This window comes from Haliotis rufescens, unplaced genomic scaffold, assembly GCF_023055435.1.
Source record: "Haliotis rufescens isolate VD_foot unplaced genomic scaffold, xgHalRufe1.0.p SCAF_20, whole genome shotgun sequence".
NCBI lineage: Eukaryota > Metazoa > Mollusca > Gastropoda > Lepetellida > Haliotidae > Haliotis > Haliotis rufescens.
The window spans coordinates 7,646,386-7,668,096 of NW_025963891.1; the positions used below are offsets into that span (position 1 = coordinate 7,646,386).

General features: G+C 44.4%; 1 protein-coding gene across 1 annotated transcript in view; it reads left to right on the top strand.

Annotated features, from left to right (window-relative positions):
- Positions 1-21,711, top strand: part of LOC124129076 (protein bicaudal C homolog 1-B-like) — a 153,064-nt gene that overhangs the window by 27,650 nt on the left and 103,703 nt on the right. Inside the window, exons 2-3 of the mRNA XM_048400810.1 lie at positions 19,217-19,263; positions 19,884-19,953. Coding sequence (XP_048256767.1) covers positions 19,217-19,263; positions 19,884-19,953 — 117 coding nt within the window. The remainder of the gene's footprint in view (positions 1-19,216; positions 19,264-19,883; positions 19,954-21,711) is intronic.

A 21,711-nucleotide genomic window follows, 5' to 3' on the forward strand; every position in this document is an offset into this window, starting at 1 on the left:
TTGTGGTGGGGTGACACAGAGAGTTGTGGTGGGGTGACACAGAGTGTTGTGGTGGGGTGATCCACAGAGAGGTGTGGTGGGGTGATGCACAGAGAGTTGTGGTGGGGTGATCCACAGAGAGCTGTGGTGGGTGATCCACAGAGAGTTGGTGTGGGGTGACACAGAGAGTTGTGGTGGGGTGATCCACAGAGAGCTGTGGTGGGTGATCCACAGAGAGTTGGTGTGGGGTGACACAGAGAGTTGTGTTTGGGTGATCCACAGAGAGTTGGTGTGGGGTGATCCACAGAGAGCTGTGGTGGGGTGACACAGAGAGCTGTGGTGGGGTGACACAGAGAGTTGTGGTGGGGTGACACAGAGAGTTGTGGTGGGGTGATCCACAGAGAGCTGTGGTGGGTGATCCACAGAGAGTTGTGTAGGGTCGATCCACAGAGAGTTGTGTTTGGGTGATCCACAGAGAGTTGGTGTGGGTTGATCCACAGAGAGCTGTGGTGGGGTGACACAGAGAGCTGTGGTGGGTGATCCACAGAGAGTTGGTGTGGGGTGACACAGAGAGTTGTGGTGGGGTGATCCACAGAGAGGTGTGGTGGGGTGATGCACAGAGAGTTGTGGTGGGGTGACACAGAGAGTTGTGGTGGGGTGACACAGAGAGGTGTGGTGGGGTGACACAGAAAGTTGTGGTGGGGTGACACAGAGAGGTGTGGTGGGGTGACACAGTGAGTTGGTGTGGGGTGATCCACAGAGGGTTGTGGTGGGGTGACACAGAGAGCTGTGGTGGGGTGACACAGAGAGTTGTGGTGGGGTGACACAGAGAGTTGTGGTGGGGTGATCCACAGAGAGTTGTGGTGGGGTGACACAGAGAGTTGGTGTGGGGTGATCCACAGAGAGTTGGTGTGGGGTGATCCACAGAGAGTTGTGGTGGGGTGACACAGAGAGTTGGTGTGGGGTGACACAGAGAGTTGTGGTGGGGTGATCCACAGAGAGTTGTGGTGGGGTGACACAGAGAGTTGTGGTGGGGTGACACAGAGAGTTGTGGTGGGGTGACACAGAGTGTTGTGGTGGGGTGATCCACAGAGAGGTGTGGTGGGGTGATGCACAGAGAGTTGTGGTGGGGTGATCCACAGAGAGCTGTGGTGGGTGATCCACAGAGAGTTGTGTAGGGTCGATCCACAGAGAGTTGTGTTTGGGTGATCCACAGAGAGTTGGTGTGGGGTGATCCACAGAGAGCTGTGGTGGGGTGACACAGAGAGTTGTGGTGGGGTGACACAGAGAGTTGTGGTGGGGTGACACAGAGAGTTGTGGTGGGGTGATCCACAGAGAGCTGTGGTGGGTGATCCACAGAGAGTTGTGTAGGGTCGATCCCCAGAGAGTTGTGTTTGGGTGATCCACAGAGAGTTGGTGTGGGGTGATCCACAGAGAGCTGTGGTGGGGTGACACAGAGAGCTGTGGTGGGGTGATCCACAGAGAGTTGGTGTGGGGTGACACAGAGAGTTGTGGTGGGGTGACACAGAGAGTTGTGGTGGGGTGACACAAGTTGTGGTGGGGTGACACAGAGAGCTGTGGTGGGGTGACACAGAGAGTTGGTGTGGGGTGACACAGAGAGTTGTGGTGGGGTGACACAGAGAGTTGTGGTGGGGTGACACAAGTTGTGGTGGGGTGACACAGAGAGTTGTGGTGGGGTGATGCACAGAGAGTTGTGGTGGGGTGACACAGAGAGTTGTGGTGGGGTGACACAGAGAGCTGTGGTGGGGTGACACAGAGAGTTGGTGTGGGGTGACACAGAGAGTTGTGGTGGGGTGACACAGAGAGCTGTGGTGGGGTGACACAGAGAGTTGGTGTGGGGTGACACAGAGAGTTGGTGTGGGGTGATCCACAGAGAGTTGTGGTGGGGTGACACAGAGAGTTGGTGTGGGGTGACACAGAGAGTTGTGGTGGGGTGATCCACAGAGAGTTGTGGTGGGGTGACACAGAGAGTTGTGGTGGGGTGACACAGAGAGTTGTGGTGGGGTGACACAGAGAGTTGTGGTGGGGTGACACAGAGTGTTGTGGTGGGGTGATCCACAGAGAGGTGTGGTGGGGTGATGCACAGAGAGTTGTGGTGGGGTGATCCACAGAGAGTTGTGGTGGGGTGACACAGAGAGTTGGTGTGGGGTGATCCACAGAGAGTTGTGGTGGGGTGACACAGAGAGTTGTGGTGGGGTGACACAGAGAGTTGTGGTGGGGTGATCCACAGAGAGTTGTGGTGGGGTGACACAGAGAGTTGTGGTGGGGTGACACAGAGAGTTGTGGTGGGGTGACACAGAGTGTTGTGGTGGGGTGATCCACAGAGAGGTGTGGTGGGGTGATGCACAGAGAGTTGTGGTGGGGTGATCCACAGAGAGCTGTGGTGGGTGATCCACAGAGAGTTGTGTAGGGTCGATCCACAGAGAGTTGTGTTTGGGTGATCCACAGAGAGTTGGTGTGGGGTGATCCACAGAGAGCTGTGGTGGGGTGACACAGAGAGTTGTGGTGGGGTGACACAGAGTTGTGGTGGGGTGACACAGAGAGTTGTGGTGGGGTGATCCACAGAGAGCTGTGGTGGGTGATCCACAGAGAGTTGTGTAGGGTCGATCCCCAGAGAGTTGTGTTTGGGTGATCCACAGAGAGTTGGTGTGGGGTGATCCCCAGAGAGCTGTGGTGGGGTGATCCACAGAGAGCTGTGGTGGGTGATCCACAGAGAGTTGGTGTGGGGTGACACAGAGAGTTGGTGTGGGGTGACACAGAGAGCTGAGGTGGGGTGACACAGAGAGTTGGTGTGGGGTGACACAGAGAGTTGTGGTGGGGTTACACAGAGAGTTATGGTGGGGTGACACAGAGAGTTGTGGTGGGGTGATGCACAGAGAGTTGTGGTGGGGTGACACAGAGAGTTGTGGTGGGGTGACACAGAGAGTTGTGGTGGGGTGACACAGAGAGCTGTGGTGGGGTGACACAGAGAGTTGGTGTGGGGTGACACAGAGAGTTGGTGCGGGGTGATCCACAGAGAGTTGTGGTGGGGTGACACAGAGAGTTGTGGTGGGGTGACACAGAGAGTTGTGATGGGGTGATCCACAGAGAGTTGTGGTGGGGTGACACAGAGAGTTGTGGTGGGGTGACACAGAGAGTTGTGGTGGGGTGACACAGAGAGTTGTGGTGGGGTGACACAGGGTGTTGTGGTGGGGTGATCCACAGAGAGGTGTGGTGGGGTGATGCACAGAGAGTTGTGGTGGGGTGATCCACAGAGAGTTGTGGTGGGGTGACACAGAGAGTTGGTGTGGGGTGATCCACAGAGAGTTGTGGTGGGGTGACACAGAGAGTTGTGGTGGGGTGACACAGAGAGTTGTGGTGGGGTGATCCACAGAGAGTTGTGGTGGGGTGACACAGAGAGTTGTGGTGGGGTGACACAGAGAGTTGTGGTGGGGTGACACAGAGTGTTGTGGTGGGGTGATCCACAGAGAGGTGTGGTGGGGTGATGCACAGAGAGTTGTGGTGGGGTGATCCACAGAGAGCTGTGGTGGGTGATCCACAGAGAGTTGTGTAGGGTCGATCCACAGAGAGTTGTGTTTGGGTGATCCACAGAGAGTTGGTGTGGGGTGATCCACAGAGAGCTGTGGTGGGGTGACACAGAGAGTTGTGGTGGGGTGACACAGAGTTGTGGTGGGGTGACACAGAGAGTTGTGGTGGGGTGATCCACAGAGAGCTGTGGTGGGTGATCCACAGAGAGTTGTGTAGGGTCGATCCCCAGAGAGTTGTGTTTGGGTGATCCACAGAGAGTTGGTGTGGGGTGATCCCCAGAGAGCTGTGGTGGGGTGACACAGAGAGCTGTGGTGGGTGATCCACAGAGAGTTGGTGTGGGGTGACACAGAGAGTTGTGGTGGGGTGACACAGAGAGTTGGTGTGGGGTGACACAGAGAGTTGGTGTGGGGTGACACAGAGAGCTGAGGTGGGGTGACACAGAGAGTTGGTGTGGGGTGACACAGAGAGTTGTGGTGGGGTTACACAGAGAGTTGTGGTGGGGTGACACAGAGAGTTGTGGTGGGGTGATGCACAGAGAGTTGTGGTGGGGTGACACAGAGAGTTGTGGTGGGGTGACACAGAGAGCTGTGGTGGGGTGACACAGAGAGTTGGTGTGGGGTGACACAGAGAGTTGTGGTGGGGTGACACAGAGAGTTGTGGTGGGGTGATGCACAGAGAGTTGTGGTGGGGTGACACAGAGAGTTGTGGTGGGGTGACACAGAGAGCTGTGGTGGGGTGACACAGAGAGTTGTGGTGGGGTGATCCACAGAGAGTTGTGGTGGGGTGACACAGAGAGTTGTGGTGGGGTGACACAGAGAGCTGTGGTAGGGTGACACAGAGAGTTGGTGTGGGGTGACACAGAGTTGGTGTGGGGTGATGCACAGAGAGCTGTGGTGGGGTGACACAGAGAGTTGTGGTGGGGTGACACAGAGAGCTGTGGTGGGGTGACACAGAGAGTTGGTGTGGGGTGACACAGAGTTGGTGTGGGGTGATGCACAGAGAGCTGTGGTGGGGTGACACAGAGAGTTGTGGTGGGGTGATCCACAGAGAGTTGTGGTGGGGTGACACAGAGAGTTGTGGTGGGTGACACAGAGAGTTGTGGTGGGGTGATGCACAGAGAGTTGTGGTGGGGTGACACAGAGAGTTGTGGTGGGGTGACACAGAGAGCTGTGGTGGGGTGACACAGAGAGTTGTGGTGGGGTGACCAGAGAGTTGTGGTGGGGTGACACAGAGAGCTGTGGTGGGGTGATGCAAAGAGAGCTGTGGTTGGGTGATGGACAGAGTGTTGTGGTGGGGTGATCCACAGAGAGTTGTGGTGGGTTATCCACAGAGAGTTGTGGTGGGGTGATCCACAGAGAGGTGTGGTAGGGTGATGCACAGAGAGTTGGTGTGGGGTGATCCACAGAGAGCTGTGGTGGAGTAACACAGAGAGTTGTGATGGGGTGACACAGAGAGCTGTGGTGGGTGATCCACAGAGAGTTGTGTAGGGTCGATCCACAGAGAGTTGTGTTCGGGTGATCCACAGAGTTGGTGTGGGGTGATCCACAGAGAGTTGGTGTGGTGTGACACAGAGAGTTGGTGTGGGGTGACACAGAAAGTTGGTGTGGGGTGACACAGAAAGTTTTGTTAGGGTAATCCACAGAGAGTTGTGGTGGCGTGATCCACAGAGAGCTGTGGTGGGGTGACACAGAGAGTTGTGGTGGGGTGATCCACAGAGAGCTGTGGTGGGGTGACACAGAGAGTTGTGGTGGGGTGACACAGAGAGCTGTGGTGGGGTGACACAGAGAGTTGTGGTGGGGTGATCCACAGAGAGCTGTGGTGGGGTGACACAGAGAGTTGTGGTGGGGTGATCCACAGAGAGCTGTGGTGGGGTGACACAGAGAGTTGTGGTGGGGTGACACAGAGAGTTGGTGTGGGGTGACACAGAGAGTTGTGGTGGGGTGACACAGAGAGCTGTGGTGGGGTGACACAGAGAGTTGTGGTGGGGTGACACAGAGAGTTGTGGTGGGGTGACACAGAGAGCTGTGGTGGGGTGACACAGAGAGCTGTGGTGGGGTGATGCACAGAGAGTTGATGTGGGGTGATCCACAGAGAGCTGTGGTGGGGTGATGCACAGAGAGTTGATGTGGGGTGATCCACAGAGAGCTGTGGTGGGGTGATGGACAGAGAGTTGTGGTGGGGTGATGCTTTTTTGGAAGCATTTTGTGATTTGGCAATTCCTGTCGAAAATATTTCGTCAAATGAGTTGGTCTTAGTACTGTGATGATATACTCACCGCCTAAAGAAACGTGAATTCCATACCATTTTTCATATTGAAGAAACATTAGATTGGTTTAATGCACAAACTAACATCTGGTATGTTGTATCAACTGACGCTCATGAACAAATCACATGTGACATCATAGATCCATGAATCGAGATGCACCATTTGTCTCGTGCAGAAATTAGCGTGCAAAGTTTGGAAATCACATGCAACATATCATGATAAGAATAAAGTCACTATGTGGTAATACTCAACTGATTGCCTGTTATGTCATGAATTGGTACACATTGGAAAATCTCTTCTTACAGTACATACTTCTCTTTATGTTTCAATAGTTCTCGACCCGTGAAGATCCGGGGTAGAATAGGTCTTCGGCAACCCATGCGTGCCGTAAAAGGCGACTTTGCTTGTCGTAAGAGGCAACTAAGGGGATCGAGTGGTCAGGCTCGCTGACTTGGTTGATGCATGTCATCCTATCCCAATAGCGTGGATTGATGCTCATGATGTCAATCACTGGATTGTCTTGTCCAGACTTGATTATTTACAGATCGCCATCATATAGCTGGAATATTGCTGATTGAGGTGTTAAACAACAAACAAACAAACAAACAAACAAACTCTATGGTTCTCGTTTCTTTTGGCAGTGAGTATATATGGTTACTTTCAGTATACTAGATTAATTATTAAATTCCAGAATGTATGACTCTATTAAGTGTGTTTAAAAAAATATATCCTGGATTTGGATCTGTGTAAAGGTTTTAATACAGCAACAAATACATTTCTTGATGAAAATGTCATAACTGAAAGACGTAAACACGCCAAAAGATATACACCTGTTTAGCCTTCCTTCCAATATTCCCTGGAAAACTCATGTCACTATGACCTGTTGACTATAGGCAGCCAGATACCCATGACCTAACTGCTGGAAGATTCTTCAGATCATGCACCTAATGCCTTGTTAGACAGAAGTCTGATGCTTGAACTAATTGCTCTGAGGGAAGCAGAATCTTCATCAGAAACATACTTCAAACAGATAGATGTTGTCACAGACAAGGAGGGTATCATTCCTACAAATCGTTCATTTCCCGCTGCAAGGACTAGGATGTAGTTTCCACAAGATTTGCAGGCACTGATCTCATGTGTTGGAAAGGTTAATGCCTGCCGTGTGGGAACACCTTCCGGAGACATGTGCAAGGGCAGAAGAAGTATGTGCTTGCCTGGAAAGCCTACCACAATCATTTACTGATGGCTAACAAAGCGTTGTTCTTGTATTACGGTTTAGCATTGAGAGGAACAATAGCAATAGAGCTGGTTGTTATGCATGTTATAGTGAATGGTTTAATGTGTCAATATGCATAATATGGTAGGATACATTGATAGAAGCATTAATATATACTACTCAAAAGAAGTTAAAGAACACCTGATTTTTTCATGTGAAAAAGTCATGGCTGGCAGGTATTGCAACTCACAGCCTTCCAATTGTGGATGTTCTTTAACCTGTTTTGAGTAATATGTTTTGAACCAAATTCTGACAATATGATCCAGGGAAATTTGTAATGAATTATGTCCCAAACAAATGACAGTAATTTAATGAAGATATTGACCTCGCTGAGCCATTTAAAGATGGGCTTGTGATGGGAATTTTAACATATTTTTATGAGTATGGGTAAAAAGATATAATGCATGGTAATGCAACTTAGGTTTTATTCTCATCAAAACCATATGGACAGGGATGATGAAATTGAGGAAGATAACTCAACTTCTTTATTATGAGGAGCACAACTTTTCAAGTAGATACTTATTCCTTCATCAGGTGAATCATTCATCTGATGAAGGAATAAGTATATACTCCGAAATGAAGTGCTCCTCATAATAAAGAAGTTTACATCCATAAATTCACTTCCTTATGTGTATCACTTCTAAATACCATTCAAAGACTTGATGGTAATGACTAAGAATTACAAATCATAGACACCAATCATCTGTGATGTTCCCAATTGGCTATGTTGACGTTGGCCTGTCTGGCTGAATGGGCTGATGAAGTAAATAATCCAGGTGACTCGCAGTCTTGTGAGTGGATTCAGGGCTGTGAACGTGTGATTATAGTGCAGATTAGGATTGTGCCTACACCTTCAAGCTACATGGTGTTGAGACACTTAAAAGGAGCCTAGGTTTGGGTTAATTGACAGTCCTGGCAAATTTGACTCATGTCATTCAAAACCTACCTCTCTTTCTTTAAACTCAGACTTGATAATGTATGTCAAACCTTCAGTTCAGGGTAACACTAATTAGTCACAGACCCAGTTTCAGTTTGTCACAAGTCACTATTTCAAAATGGATGCCAGATCATGGAAAATAGTCGTCCTTTGATAAATGCTACCTATTTCCTTTGCATAAAGAAAATGTAAACAAAGAACATTGATATTTCAAATTTTAACATGAAACTTCATTTGTACTGTAATTGCCGAACTAGTCCAGAGTCATGTGACCACCTCCATGGTTACTGGATAGAGCATCTGCTTGAAGAGCAGGTCTGTGGTTTGATCCCTGTCCGCGTCCTACCAAAAGGTTTGAAGAGATGGTAGTTGTTGTTACCCTGCCTGGCGCTCGGCATCAAGGGGATAAAACAAGCCTGGTTGCCTCAGAGTCAGTGTACCATGTCTGAATAGGACACAGACAGACAGACAGACAGACAGACAGAGCTTTGTAAGTGCAGTGATCTTGAACGTGACGTGACGTGATGTTAAACCCCACTTCACCTCACCTCCTATGACATGTTTGTATTGACGATTGCTAAGAAGGGGACAACTGTCAGTGGATATAGATCTTTTGTTTGTCTGAGTAAACAACAAATTCCTTCATGAACAAACACTGCCTGTGCTGACAATCATTTGTGCATTATATGACAGGGGCTCCAACAATGTCCAACCTTGTAGATAGTGTGAGAATTTCAATAGCAGGTGCTTGGTGTAGTTCGATACAGACTGAGTGTTGTTGTAAAGTGAGGTGTTGATGACATGAAGATGTTATGATTTGGTTCGTGCATATCTGTGACAAGGCTGTCATCGATGTGTTATATTTGCCGAAGATACACAATTGACATTGTTATGGTTTAAGTTGATACTGTGTCAATCAAATGCGAAGTAAACTTTATTAAGTCTCCCATGGTTTAGCATGTAACTATGGTTAAACCCACCTGACAATGCTTAGGCAATACAAAAAACAACCTGGCAATGTTTGCCTTAAAGAGTGATTGGTTAATGTCTTAAAATCTATTGAAAAATATTCAAGGATAACGATATACATAAGTATATGATGTACATACCGGTAAGTATAATATTATGAGATCGGCAAATTTAGCAATGATAAACTTGATAAATGCTGACATTAACATGATAAAGACAGTGTTGACTCGAGTGTTTCAATGTCTGTAATTTGCTACAAAGTATTCTCTGTGTTTGAATGGTGTGGAAATATCAAATTTATACACAATCAAATCTGGACCAAACAATCTAGTCATTGATATCAGGAGCAACAATCCACGCCATCGGAGGACGGTGAAACGCAATCAACCAAGTCACCGAGACTGACCACCCTGTGCATTAAATTTCTCTTTATGACCAACAAAGGTAGTGACCAATTCCAACCTTGAATCCCCACAGATTCTCCATTTAATCGCCTATTATAAATAGCAATGGGGTGCTGGGGATATATTCTACCCTGGGTCCCCACTGGGACAATTACTCTAGCACAGTAAATAAAGAATAGAACACCTTGACTATCTTTGTTACCTGATTTCTATGTAGGGAGAGGTATTAAACTAAGCACCATCTTGCTTACCGATTCTAATTTTCAGTTGAAATAAAAATATGTGTAAACCGAATAGAAGTTTAATTTACAGAATGTCTTCCTGGGATTGGTACAAGCAGAGTGACCCGTGAAGATCCGGGGTAGAATGGGTCTTCAGCAACCCATGTTTTCTGTAAAAGGTGACTATGCTTGTCGTAAGAGGCGACTAATGGGATCGGGTGGTCAGGCTCGCTGACTTGGTTGATGCATGTCATCGTATCCCAATTGCGTGGATTGATGCTCCTGATGTGAATCACTGGATTGTCTGGTCCAGACTCGATTATTTACAGACCGCCGTCATATAGCTGGAATATTGCTGAGTGTGGCGTTAAGCAACAAACAAACAAACAAACAAGCATAGTAGTATGTACAGATGTAATATATATTTGTCACAATAATACATGATATGATTATTGATACATAGAAACATATACACAATCAATTCACATATAAACACGTTGGACATGCATGTAGTTACATCTAGTATTTTCTAAATTGGTAGCTTATGTTAACATTAGATCAAACTGATAATCTTAAAATAAACATTAGGTTTATAACTTGTCTGTCTCCCTGACCCGCGAGAATAAATTATAAAATGAGTCCTACTCAAGTCTAGAATGAAATTAAGGATTATGCTGGGCTTCATTTTAATATATATTTTATTTTGTAGATAAATATTTTTAAATAGGTATAAAGGATATATTTATGTGTCAAGTGAAATAACATTATCATCCATTTAGATATGATTATGTACAAAATCAACTTGAAATCTACAAGACTGCTGTTGGAAGTGAACGAATACACGCTGGTCAAGTAACAAAAATTGCGATTTGCGAAATGAACGGTCTCGATTGTTGAGTAAAATGAGAAATTTACTTATAACGAAACATTTTTAAGAGAATAACAAATGGCAGGAAGCAATAATAACTCCATGAATGCCCATGTGTCATTACTTTGCCTTGTCAATGTGGAACTAACATGAAAAAGAAGTCAACAGTTTGTGTACAGGTCAGACAATTATGATAAAGGGAAGCAATTTGTGGGGAGGTAGCTTGTATGACAATCATTCCAGCAGAGTGTTATGTTCACGGCAATGAAATCTCAAGTGTTATAACATTTGAATCACTTTTGTCAGAAGCAGGCACAGGTTTGAGGAGATGTTTTAGAGAGTTTAGGCTTCTGAGGGGTGATTGTGGGTTAGATCTCAGGTCAGATACAGGGGAAATCGTAGTGGAAAAGTTTTTGTGTATATAGAAAAGTAAATTGATCCAAAGATTTTGATGATGATTTATGGTACGGAGGCAGTCACAGGGCAGGCGAGGTGGCCCCGACATGTGTTCCTGCCCATTCTCATTAGAAATCAGATCAGATAAGAGATCTGGTGATAAGAATTTCACGTATCAGTAACATCTACAAAGCCTGGTCTTAGTAATCATGGTAATATTTATTTCTTGCTACCTGAACTAATTGTTTAGATTGGAAAGAACGATTTCCTTGTTAGTTCGCTATAAACAGAACAGACCTTGCCTCTGGTGCATGTTCCACGAAATTAAGTTACCGTGTTTATATGTTGAGTGAGAAATGGCTACACCACCAAAGTATACTTCATACACCAGAATTACCAAAATCTTGAATTATTGCGCTAGGACGATAACCTTAAGGGATTAAATTTCAAAATAGTGATAACTATCGGAGACTTCTATCAAAGACAAGCTTGTTTTCTGAATGTAGGCCAAGGCTGGCACTGGTTTATACACTGAGTGTTGTATATATCACGTCAGTAGCTCTCCATTTCAATAATGACGTGCTTTGCAGACATGTAATGAATGGAAATAAACATGCTATGGTTGTGTATATCTCAGCTCTATGTGACCTTCGTGCATGGTCTGTCACTGGCAGTTGTTGATGGGTATTTGTGGGGCTGATTATGGTGTATAAGAAGATTAGTAGGGTGCCTATAGGTCTGGAAATCACTATTGCGATAACTATTGATGTTGAAAGAATTAATTGCGATAACTTGATATTGCAGACAACTATTGCGATAAATGTCAAGTTTTCAGTGTATCATTTTAGATGGATTTTAGAGTTGAATTTAACCATGGAACTGAAGTTTCCTTTGAATGTGATAACCAAAACAACAAATATAAAGTAAAGTTTGAGATATGACTGATTTGTTTTTTCTATACCCTAATAATTTAAGACAAAGAAATGTCCACATTACCATGTGTAAATTACTACCACTCATGATCAAAAGAAAAAACAAATTTGAACAGCATTGCATGTATTTTATTAATATGGTGAATACAATCGAAACTATCGATACTATTGATCGATACTATTGATAGGAAACTGATTTATGAATCGATTTATTGACTTTAAGTGTTTACCAATAGCAATATATCGGTATTTCGATTTATCGTGACACCCCTAAAGCTAGTATTTAGCTGTGGCTCTAATGTATTGACATGAATCATGAACCGGCCATAACTGGCATGTTAAGCATGTGGAGTAAGTTCATGTTTGGTTTGGTTTTATCAAGTATAATATCATTGCTTTCCTTCAAATAATATTTTACAGTATCACTGCAATGATTTGTGGATGTAGGTTTTTCTGTCATTGCTTTCCATTTGTTTGGATTTTTCTTTTGGCATGTAAAATAGAATTATCTATGTTATCATTCTAGCTATCTCTCTGTCTATCATCTGTCTATTGTCATTTTAAACTTTTTTTTACTTCCCTTTTATTTTTTACGTTGATACAAATTACAAATACAGATACTGATGTAAAGGTGCACTGTACTTCAGCCTTAAGTAGTTGCTAATTCTGGCTTTGTGAAATATTGTCCAAGGCAGTCGATGACATTGTCCTTGGTTTCAACTATAGAGATGGTTTGGTTTGGTTTGTTGTTTTACGCCGCACTCAGCAATATTCCAGCTATATGACGGCGGTCTGTAAATCATCGAGCCTGGACCAGACAATCCAGTGATTGATATCATGAGCATCGATCCACGCCATTGGGATCGATGACATGTATCAACCAAGTCAGCGTGCCTGAACACCCGATCCCGTTAGTCGCCTTTTACGACAAGCATAGTCACCTTTTACAGCAAGCATGGGTTGCTGAAGACCTATTCTACCCCGGAATCTTCACGGGGCTATACAGATGGAATGTCTAATGTTGTGAAGATGTGGGGTAGATAATGCTTTTGCGTGTGACGCCGAAGTCCTGGGTTTGATTCCCCACATGGGTACTATGTTTGAAGCTCATTTCTAGTGTCGCAGTGTCACACACTCATCCACTTACTCAACCACTCACTCAACCACTCACTCAACCCACTCACTCAACCACTCACTCAACCACTCATTCAATCACTCACTCAACCACTCAACCACTCACTCAACCACTCACTCAACCACTCACTCAACCACTCACTCAACCACTCACTCAATCACTCACTCAACCACTCACTCATCCACTCATTCATCCACTCACTCAACCACTCACTCAACCACTCACTCAACCACTGAACCACTCACTCAATCACTCACTCAATCACTCACTGAACCACTCACTCAACCACTCACTCATCCACTCACTCATCACCTCACTCAACCACTCACTCATCCACTCCCTCAACCACTCACTCAATCACTCACTCAACCACTCACTCATCCACTCACTCAACCACTCACTCAACCACTCACTCATCCACTCACTCAACCACTCAACCACTCACTCAACCACTCACTCAACCACTCAATCACTCACTCAACCACTCAACCACAAAACCACTCACTCAACCACTCAATCACTCACTCAACCACTCAACCACTAAACCACTCACTCAACCACTCACTCAGCCACTCACTCAACCACTCAACCACTCACTCAGCCACTCACTCAACCACTCAACCACTCACTCAGCCACTCACTCAACCACTCAACCACTCACTCAGCCACTCACTCAACCACTAACTCAACCACTCACTCAACCACTCACTCAATCACTCACTCAACCACTCACTCATCCACTCACTCAACCACTCACTCAACCACTCACTCAACCACTCAACCACTCAACCACTCACTCAACCACTCACTCAACCACTCAACCACTCACTCAGCCACTCACTCAGCCACTCACTCAACCACTCACTCATCCACTCACTCATCCACTCACTCAACCACTCACTCAACCACTCACTCAACCACTCACTCAACCACTCACTCATCCACTCACTCAACCACTCAACCACTCACTCAATCACTCACTCAACCACTCACTCATCCACTCACTCATCCACTCACTCAACCACTCACTCAACCACTCACTCAACCACTCACTCATCCACTCAACCACTCACTCAACCACTCACTCAACCACTCACTCAACCACTCACTCAACCACTCAACCACTCACTCAACCACTCACTCAACCACTCACTCAACCACTCACTCAACCACTCACTCAACCACTCAACCACTCACTCAACCACTCACTCAACCACTCACTCAACCACTCAACCACTCACTCAGCCACTCACTCAGCCACTCACTCAACCACTCACTCATCCACTCACTCATCCACTCACTCAACCACTCACTCAACCACTCACTCAACCACTCACTCATCCACTCACTCAACCACTCAACCACTCACTCAATCACTCACTCAACCACTCACTCATCCACTCACTCATCCACTCACTCAACCACTCACTGAACCACTCACTCAACCACTCACTCATCCACTCAACCACTCACTCAACCACTCACTCAACCACTCACTCAACCACTCACTCAACCACTCAACCACTCACTCAATCACTCACTCAACCACTCACTCAACCACTCACTCAACCACTCAACCACTCACTCAATCACTCACTCAACCACTCACTAAACCACTCATCCACTCACTCAACCACTCACTCATCCACTCACTCATCCACTCACTCATCCACTCAATCATCCACTCACTCAACCACTCAACCACTCACTCAACCACTCAATCAACCACTCACTCATCCACTCACTCAACCACTCACTCAACCACTCACTCAATCACTCACTCAACCACTCAACCACTCACTCAACCACTCACTCAATCACTCACTCAACCACTCACTAAACCACTCATCCACTCACTCATCCACTCACTCAACCACTCACTCAACCACTCACTCATCCACTCACTCATCCACTCAATCATCCACTCACTCAACCACTCAACCACTCACTCAACCACTCAATCAACCACTCACTCATCCACTCACTCAACCACTCACTCAACCACTCACTCAATCACTCACTCAACCACTCAACCACTCACTCAACCACTCACTCATCCACTCACTCATCCACTCACTCAACCACTCACTTAACCACTCACTCAACCACTCACTCATCCACTCACTCATCGACTCAATCAACCACTCACTCATCCACTCACTCAACCACTTAACCACTCACTCAACCACTCACTCAGACACTCACTCAACCACTCAATCACTCACTCAACCACTCACTCAACCACTCACTCATCCACTCACTCATCCACTCACTCAACCACTCACTCAACCACTCACTCAACCACTCACTCAACCACTCAACCACTCACTCAATCACTCACTCAACCACTCACTCATCCACTCACTCAACCACTCACTCATCCACTCACTCATCCACTCAATCATCCACTCACTCAACCACTCAACCACTCACTCAACCACTCAATCAACCACTCACTCATCCAATCACTCAACCACTCACTCAATCACTCACTCAACCACTCAACCACTCACTCAACCACTCACTCAACCACTCACTCATCCACTCACTCATCCACTCACTCAACCACTCACTCAACCACTCACTCATCCACTCAATCAACCACTCAATCATCCACTCACTCAACCACTGAACCACTCACTCAACCACTCAATCAGCCACTCACTCATCCACTCACTCAACCACTCACTCAACCACTCACTCAACCACTCACTCAACCACTCACTCATCCACTCACTCATCCACTCAATCAACCACTCAATCAACCACTCACTCATCCACTCACTCAACCACTTAACCACTCACTCAACCACTCACTCAGACACTCACTCAACCACTCAATCACTCACTCAACCACTCACTCAACCACTCACTCATCCACTCACTCATCCACTCACTCAACCACTCACTCAACCACTCAACCACTCACTCAATCACTCACTCAACCACTCACTCATCCACTCACTCAAACACTCACTCAACCACTCAACCACTCACTCAACCACTCAACCACTCACTCAATCACTCACTCAACCACTCACTCATCCACTCACTCAACCACTCACTCAACCACTCACTCATCCACTCACTCAACCACTCACTCAACCACTCAACCACTCACTCAACCACTCACTCAACCACTCACTCAACCACTCACTCATCCACTCACTCATCCACTCACTCATCCACTCACTCAATCACTCACTCATCCACTCACTCAACCACTCACTCAACCACTCACTCAATCACTCACTCATCCACTCACTCAACCACTCACTCAACCAATCACTCAACCACTCACTCATCCACTCACTCAACCACTCAACCACTCACTCAATCACTCACTGAACCACTCACTCAACCACTCACTCATCCACTCACTCATCCACTCACTCAACCACTCAACCACTCACTCAACCACTCAATCAACCACTCAATCACTCACTCAACCACTCAACCACTAAACCACTCACTCAACCACTCACTCAGCCACTCACTCATCCACTCACTCATCCACTCACTCAACCACTCAATCAACCACTCAATCACTCACTCAACCACTCAACCACTAAACCACTCACTCAACCACTCACTCAACCACTCACTCGGCCACTCACTCATCCACTCACTCAACCACTCAATCAACCACTCAATCACTCACTCAACCACTCAATCACTAAACCACTCACTCAACCACTCACTCAACCACTCACTCGGCCACTCACTCATCCACTCACTCAACCACTCAATCACTCACTCAACCACTCAACCACTAAACCACTCACTCATCCACTTACTCAACCACTCACTGATTCAGCAAGAGCTGATACTCACCAAATCGTCAAACACTGTATTGGGTGTCGTCCAACCCAATAGACTGTGATTGTTGCTCATGATGTCAATCACTGGATTGTGTGGTCCAGACCTGATTAATGGACACAAAGTGAGTACAGTGTTCCTGTTCTCAGTTACTGCTTTATACCTTCGATACGTCCTCAGCATACTTCAATCATGAAAGTAGATGCTTATTACGTGCATTATCGTCTTTGTTTATTATGGTTGTTGAAGTAAAATAGATAAATAAATAATTAGTGTCTTTCATGTTTTGTTTCTCATTTGCTTCGAACATGTAATAAGTAATGAACTTGATGTTTGGGTGATGAAAAGGCGATGAAATTGATGCAGGAGATTATTCTTTATTGGCAAAATGGACTATCATACACACATGGTTTTAGGAAGATACCAATATGTGTTTGAATATGTGATCCAATGTTTCTTGCTGATAGAGTTTGGAGAGTAGACATACATATTCTGATGCTGATTTCAAGGCTAGACTTGCAAATTCCAAAGACCTGGTTTTCATTAAATTAGATGCGGATATTCCATAGTTCTGGTGCAGGACTACCTGGCCGGGGATGTGTGGCCACCTGGTTGAAGTGATTAAGTACTGCTAGACTTGCACAAGTTTCTAAAGGCAATAATTATTAGTTAAAATGACACACAGGGGCACGGTGAAGTTATTTTCAGGTATTCTCAGCAAGCTTAATAATTTTTGCTCCAAGCTGATCGGCAAGTTTTTCCAATCATTCCACTGTGTTCATTGTTTGCGAAGAGGCCCATGGCATCGTGAAGTATATGAACTTATTGTCACAAATAACTGAAGGTGTCATCATCAATTGTTCAAGACCACAATGACATCACAAACAATTTTATGTGACAATGTTCAACTGTGCTGGTGTCTCCACATGAGATCAGGAAACTGCAATTTTATACATTTTGTCAAATTAAACGTCTATGGGCTTATAAAAAATAGACAACTCACAACCCTGAATTACACAGTATCTGTCCATCATAAATGAATGCCTTAAGTTCCTTGACATGACTCAAAATAAATTCACTTGAAACAGATACTCTGTAATTCCTTGTAGCCTTGTAGTCCAATAGGTTGTTTTCTAAACGCTTATAGGTCTCATCACCAGATCTTAAAGGTTACTAACTAGCAGTTGTGAGAGTCTGTCCTGTCAAGCTGAAGTAATACCGTTAAACATGTGGCCAACTCTCTCATTCCTGAAGATAGTTGGATGAAAAATGATACTGCTGTAGAGTTATCAGTTTGTTGATGGCTACAGACAAAGGGTTACAAAAACTGTGAACAATGAAAGGTTGAGATTAACCACTCCAGCAATTCAGTAGTATCTGAATATAAACACTATGACGTGAATGATTGCTGGAGAAAACCAAGTCTCTTTCACTGTTTCAGTTTACATGGTGTGGCTATATAATTACGGGGATAAGTTTGAAAAAAGGAGACAAACCTGTCGGAAAAATTCCCTGATTCTTTCAAACGTCCCCCTCATTATGCTTTGACTGATACTTTAAATTAAGTTATTTGTCTTAAGCAGAGTTAACCTGTGGACTTAAAGAAGCTAAAGCTGTCTTCAGAACTTGCTTACAAATCTATTTTTGAACATGGACGCATCAGCACTCATATTGAACGGTTTGAATAAGTCATTACTTGGATATTTCTACACATGTGATTGTGAAATTGAAAATACAGTATTGTGTTATGTGGGAGGTGCAAAGACCTGTCTGCTTTAGATGACATGTGCGATAAGATGACATGTGTCAACTGTGTAATTTTTGTGGGTATACATACAACTGACATATGTATTAACTGAACAATTTGTATTATTTATTTTTCAGCCATCCCTTACAAATTGTTTAAAAAATAACTCAATTTAAAAACAACTAAAATGTTTGATTGTAACTTCAGTGGTGTTTTGGGTGCTTTTTGTATAATGCATAAAATATCAGAGGCGACACGTTCACTGGCCTGCCATCACGGCTATGTCACCCAACAAACATGGTATCATTACATCAGTACATGTTATAGTTGGATATTCAGTAACAGTGTCAATGATTAAATACAGTACTTCCACATTTAGGACGACCTGTGAAGATCCGGGTTAGAATAGGCCTTTAGAAAGCCATACTTGTCATAGGAGGCGACTAACGGGATCGGGTGGTCAGGCTCGCTGACTTGGTTGATGCATGTCATCGTATCCCAATTGCGTGGATTGATGCTCATTATGTCAATCACTAGATTGTCTGGTCCAGACTCGATTATTTACAGACCACCGTCATATAGCTGGAATATTCCAGAGCGCGGCTTTAAACACCAAACAAACCAGACATTTAGGACAAAGTAGGTTTATGTGATAGGACTGTTTTAGACATGCGTGAATTATGCTGTGTGTTTTAATGAATATCATCTTTTCTTTCAGCCCCAGAAAATGAAGATGATGAAGGGGCTGAGGAGTTTTTTCAAAGAGTAAGTACAACTTCCACAGAGGTCTCTTTTATATGGTGATCAGGATGCTGCAGTACTTCATTAGCTGTGATAGATAAGATAAGATATTTATTGCATAACATTCCGTATAGAAACAGTGGCAATATTCTACAAATATACTACAAATATATGACCTGTAAGTTAACTTAACAGGAACATTGTACATATAAATGAGGTATCTTATAACATGCAGTACTATTTCATGTAAAATTATGATATGGGAACATGATGTGAGAACTGAGCAAAATTTCTTGTATATCTACCAGTTTCCATTTTGAGTTGATGATAACATGAGGAATGTCCCAGGAATGGTATTAGAAAACCAAGAGTTATCCTAGGAAAGCCCAATAAGTCGTTGTATTCCCAGAAAGGAAGGCCTGAGAAAGTTCCAGATGACTCTAAACATGATTGGTTAGTTCATGGAACTGTTGCTATGTAAACTATACCATCTGTGAACATGGTTGGTTAGTTCGGAGAGAGTGGGGCTACCGTTGTAGGGTCCTCACTTTCAGTGGTGTGGAGCATATCATGGAACTGTTGCTATGTAAACTATGCCATCTGTGAAACTATTTGGATAGCTTATATTGTTTTCTTTTTTTCAGATTATGGAAGAAACAAATACTCAGATAACATGGCCGTCCAAATTAAAAATAGGTGCAAAATCAAAAAAAGGTAAGTTGTAGTTTTTTAGAATTACAGAAATAGCGTAGAGGATCGTTAAGATGATGTTCAGGTTGTTTTTGAAGTCAAATCCCCTGCATAATAGGTGATCCTGCTGCAGATATATGATAGATACGTCATTATTGAAGGGTCACCGAGGTATATAGGGTATCAAGCATGAACATGACAACAAGTATCAATGGGTCTGTGTATGTTGACAGTGTGATTTCAGAAATAAAGTTTGCTCTACCCCATGTGTGGTGTAACAAAGTATGCTTTGCCCTGAACTAGTATAGTTAAATCACAAGGATTTGACATTATAATAGTTCTGGGCAAAACTACACTTTATTACACTACACATGGGGGTAGAGCAAACTTTATTTCTTTTCTAAGATGCCGAATTTACAATCTATTCAAAATCAGATCTTAGTTCTCGTTACCTCTAAACAAAGATCTGAGGACATCCCATTAGGGGTCACGTCAGAACGACCTTTCATCCGACCAATAAAAGCCTCGCTTACAAGATCATGAAAGTGACAGTCGGAATGTGATTTCTTATCATGCAACCTAGAAAACTTAAACACGGGGTATTCTGAACGATAGTTATGGGCTTAACGGCTTTGTACAGGTTTCAAATTTTTATTCGAGAATTTGTCATAATATGTTTCGAAGCGTTTGAAATTACTGCCGTGAAGCACAAGAAAGCTGCCTTCTGACTAGCTAATGTCGACTTCTTGTCAGTCATTCCATTGGTCGGGCAAAGTTCGTGCAAGATCGTTCTGACGTGACTAGTAATGGGATGTCCTCAGATCTTTGTTTAGCAGTAGCGAGAACAAAGATCTGATTATAATGTGATTGCCAAATTTAAGACTAACCTTGTGCTTTATTAGAGATGGGTTTGCAGAGCTCCATATAAGCTGCGTATCTGCGTGAAATACGCATCAGAAATGCAGAAATACGCAGTAAAATATAATCCAAGCGTATCAAATACGCAACGAACATTACAGATATGCTACAAAAATAAAATTTGTGAGTATCATCAAATTATTGTGAAGTAAACCTGCGTATTCGATTAGCAAATCAGCAACTTATTTTGAAATTATAAACGGGCATTCCGTCAACCTTGCCAAACTCCACGATGACAGTTACATCATGATCATTTGCCATCACACTTTCGTGTGGGAGTATCGTGGTATTTTTGAGTCCTATAAAGCTCTCGAACCCACACGACACCAGTTTGCAGGGACTAGATGAATAGTGTTTTTAAATATTTATCTTAAATACCCACATGTGTAAAAACTAGTGGGTAACCAAAATTTGAATACGCAGATAGAATTACTGATACCCAATGATTTTAAAATGCATGGGTAAAATACCCACAACACCAAAAGCTTATCTGGAGCTCTGGGTTTGAAAAGAAACCTGTAATGAGTGGTGTTGTAAATTGAAAATTCATGAACAGGGCTCACTGACTGAATCCACCTAATTCCTGGTACCCTTTCTTTAAGAGACATATTTACATTTTGAACATTATACAACACCACTAAAATGGATAGTTTATTATCTAAGCAGGTCATATTTCATTATCCGTTCAGTGTGTTCTTATCCATAAACCCATGCAGCAATAAGAAGGATTTTTAAATTTAAGTTTTTACTTTAATTTCATCATGATCATGTGACTCGAAACATTCCACAGGTGCATTGTGGGGCTGAGCTAATGTAAACGTAGCCGAAGCTCAGTGTCGCTGGTTAGTGTAAGTTGAGGTGTTT